This window comes from Priapulus caudatus, unplaced genomic scaffold (genome assembly GCF_000485595.1).
Source record: "Priapulus caudatus unplaced genomic scaffold, Priapulus_caudatus-5.0.1 Scaffold120, whole genome shotgun sequence".
NCBI classification, from domain to species: Eukaryota; Metazoa; Priapulida; class Priapulimorpha; order Priapulimorphida; family Priapulidae; genus Priapulus; species Priapulus caudatus.
The window spans coordinates 734,006-737,583 of NW_014577181.1; the positions used below are offsets into that span (position 1 = coordinate 734,006).

General features: G+C 40.1%; 1 protein-coding gene across 1 annotated transcript in view; it reads right to left on the reverse strand.

The window, feature by feature from the left end:
- LOC106805594 (unconventional myosin-VIIa-like) overlaps window positions 1-3,578 on the reverse strand; it is a 50,804-nt gene that overhangs the window by 14,400 nt on the left and 32,826 nt on the right. Inside the window, exons 23-28 of the mRNA XM_014807248.1 lie at window positions 3,301-3,410; window positions 2,703-2,934; window positions 2,102-2,268; window positions 1,736-1,934; window positions 1,364-1,473; window positions 703-735 (exon numbers count right to left, since the gene is read on the reverse strand). Coding sequence (XP_014662734.1) covers window positions 703-735; window positions 1,364-1,473; window positions 1,736-1,934; window positions 2,102-2,268; window positions 2,703-2,934; window positions 3,301-3,410 — 851 coding nt within the window. The remainder of the gene's footprint in view (window positions 1-702; window positions 736-1,363; window positions 1,474-1,735; window positions 1,935-2,101; window positions 2,269-2,702; window positions 2,935-3,300; window positions 3,411-3,578) is intronic.

Consider the following 3,578-nt stretch of genomic DNA (forward strand, 5'->3'; position numbering starts at 1 on the left):
CGCCGCGTTCCCTCTCTCTCTCTCTCTCTCTCTCTCTCTCTCTCTCTCTCTCTCTCTCTCTCTCTCTCTCTCTCTCTCTCTCTCTCTCTCTCTCTCTCTCTCTCTAGCTTTGTCTCTCTCTCTTTCTCTTATCTCTCTCTCTCCCTAACCCTTTCTCTTCCTCTCTATTACTCTCTCCCTTCCTCTTTGGTTTTAGCTATGGATTTTATATTGCAATTGAACTTTATTGAAGTGAGAGAAGGAATGTAAAATAATAAAATTGTTAATAACAAATACCAGTTAGTGACACGCACAGTTACATGTATAAGCCGTATTTTTCGCGTACAGATATTTTCGCGAATTCAGACTTGACGGACAATTTCGCGAGTGGTTAATTTCACGGTCGGTGAATTATGAATTATTCGGAATTATTCGGTATTATTCGGTATGAATTATTTGCGTGTTGTTATTTTCGTGGTCGGGGACGCGTTCGCGAAATTCGTGAAAATTAAACCACAGCGAAATATACAGCTTACATACAGTACTTAACAGACATCTACCTGAGAACACACAGACAGAGCAGAACCACCACCACATTAATCAAACACAATATGTGACAATAATGCAAATTTCATGATAGTGATAGATAATTTATACATATATACATGACATTGTGCCCATATTTAATTCCTAGTTGCCACCACCACCGACACATATTCATACCATAATCTTATTGAAATATTCCACTTCTGTTTGCTGTAAAAGAATACCAATTTATGGTGCTTATTCATCTCTGGGTATAGCTATAATGTGGTACTGCGTTGTTTCCAACTCTCCACTGTAGCATTATTTTTAGGTGACAGAGTTGCACATTCTTTAACACTGTGAAAACTATTAAAATCTGAAGTGGCTGAAAAATTGAAAAAACGTTTGAAACGGTTTTTTGATGGGTTGATAACACGAAAAATATGTAGATAGTACCAGATGTACATAGTACATGATAGTACAGGGGTAGAAATTAGTTTGAAAATTTACAGGCCAGCCGGGCCTGTAGGTAAGGGAATTTACAGGCCCGCCAGGCAAATTACAGGCCTGCATCATTCCCCGGATACCGCAGCATTTTTTTTAAATAAACAATTATAATATTATTTAATATCCTAGCTGTTGTGCACAACTTGACACAAGTGAGCGATACTGCCGTAACTTTTCATCCTCACTGGCGTGCTGGGGACGGTTTTGCATGCTGGGGTGGATTTTCTACAGGCTCATCGGGCTTGCTATAGTATTCGAAATGTCAGGCCCGAGCCTTAAAATACGGGCATTGATTAAAATACGGCCTTATGATTTCGACCCATGTGGTATATAGTAAATTAAAAGTACTAACCCCGAGCTTCCATTCCTGCAGAAGCTTGCTGACCCTGTTTTTGCGATGGGCATCTCTAGCCGTCTTCTTCCACAGGGTCTGATAACTCATGCTACGTGTCAGGCTGACACCTAACGTAAAACGGTGGTCATGTGCAGGTAATAAAATGCAGTTTTGCTTTCAATCAATTTTTCAATCAAATTCACTAGACAGTGGTCAGTCAGGATATATATATATATTAGGTTGAATAGTATGATCAGTCAAAACATGCGAGGACTCAAGCATTGCTTTCTGTGCAGACGTTGTACTTTCGTGGACTGTCATTACAATTAGTAGCAGAGACGTTGTAAGTCAAGTAGTTCCAACTTTGCAACTGAAGCAATTATCGCGTACCTGGTGAGGAACAGGTAGAGAGAGGTCGGCTAACGATCATTGACATCGTAGACCCACGCCCGCCCTCCATCGATAACTGTCGGCTGATGAACTTGTGCTTGGGTCTCATTGTCGGCTGCTGCTCAACTTCAGGCTCCATGGAACTCACGGACACAGGCTTGCCAGAGTCCGAGGACGGTGTCTTCATTACGACAGTCTTCTGTTTGACCATAAAATATAAATAAACAAGTTATATTCACCATCACGATTCGTTAATTTCTAGGGAAACAAGCAACTGCACATGAAATATTAGTAGATTTGTTATACTGCTTTTAACCTCTGATGCATCAATTTTGCCCATGAAGTTTGGGTCGCTGGCTTCTGCACCTTGGGTAAAGATGGCTTTTCAGCAACCAGTGGTTTCTTTGGTTTAGGAAGGGGTTTAGGCTTCTTTGCCACCTGCATCTCTCCCTCCATTCCACCTGCAGCGAACTGAAGCATAGCTTCTACCTCATCCAGACTGGCAGTCGGCTGAACCACCTTTCCTTTTGTTTCTACACGATAGGAAAAGGTATAATCGATTTTGATATTGATGTTGAAAATGGACAAGTATTATCCACCGTCGTTTTCACATTACTAGCTTGTTGTTATAATAGATATAAGAAACAGACACGTATTCACATTTAAAACCAGCATTCCTGGTGTAACTGCAAAATTCCATGCATATCCTATCAACATATCGTGCAATTTAATTATATAATATACTAATCACCTTTTCAGCATAACACATCCTTTGAGAGTGCACTCCAATATTGAGAGAAAAACATGGTCAATAAAGGTCAGCAATATTACGGTAGATTGTTGAAAGCCCGATATAAAATCGCCACAAAAATAGACAACAATGGCTGCTATGGCACAATCCGCATCATTGACTATGCCCAAAAGCGTTGCAACTCGACGATGTCTACACGCAACACTGATATCTTACCTCTTGTCTGCTTTCTCTTCTGCTCAGGTGGGGACAGACCAGTGCTGCCAGACTCCGATGTCACCGACCCACCTAGAGCTGAATCTCTGTTTGTTGCATGCAGCCTGGCAGGGGGCGACTCATCTGCAGTGTCTTTCTGTGTCTCGGGTTTCTCACTTGCTGCTTCAGCAGTGATGCTTGTATCATCCTCGATGGCAAACTCAGTGAGAAAGTCCGCCGCAAACGAGATTTTCTGAGAGAGGGTTACATAGATGAAGGCATTCTGAAGAAGGCTTACATAGGGGAATAATGCTATGGAGTATATCTATCACGCGCAGTAAAAAGATATCAAAAGTACATAAAGACTTTATCATTATGGTTCATTCATTCACAAAAAGAAGAAGAAACATGAGTTTAAAAATCAAGATAAATTTAAATTGAAGTAAAATTATAAATCATTACGGCATCATATTAATGATATTTGACATTCAGTAAAACAATAAAAAAACATTATAATAGATAAAACAAAAGCATACATGATAACTTATAAAAGTAATCAATTCATGATAACTTATAAAAGTAATCAATTTATCTGAAGTAACCAGCATCACGAACTTACAGCCATGGCCTCGGAAAAGGCGGCACTGATATCTTCAGGTGTATCTTCGGTCTCCTTGCTCCCAACGTTTATCTCCTCAATAGAGACCAGGCCTGAATCTGCAGACGCATCTATAACAAGAGCACACGTGCAGCAGTGAGAACGAGTGCCATGTTGAGATACACAATTAAGCAATGATTGACGATAAGGCAATGATTGACGATAAAGCAATTATTGACGATAAGGCAATGATTGACGATAAAGCAATGATTGACGATAAGGCAATGATTGACGATAAA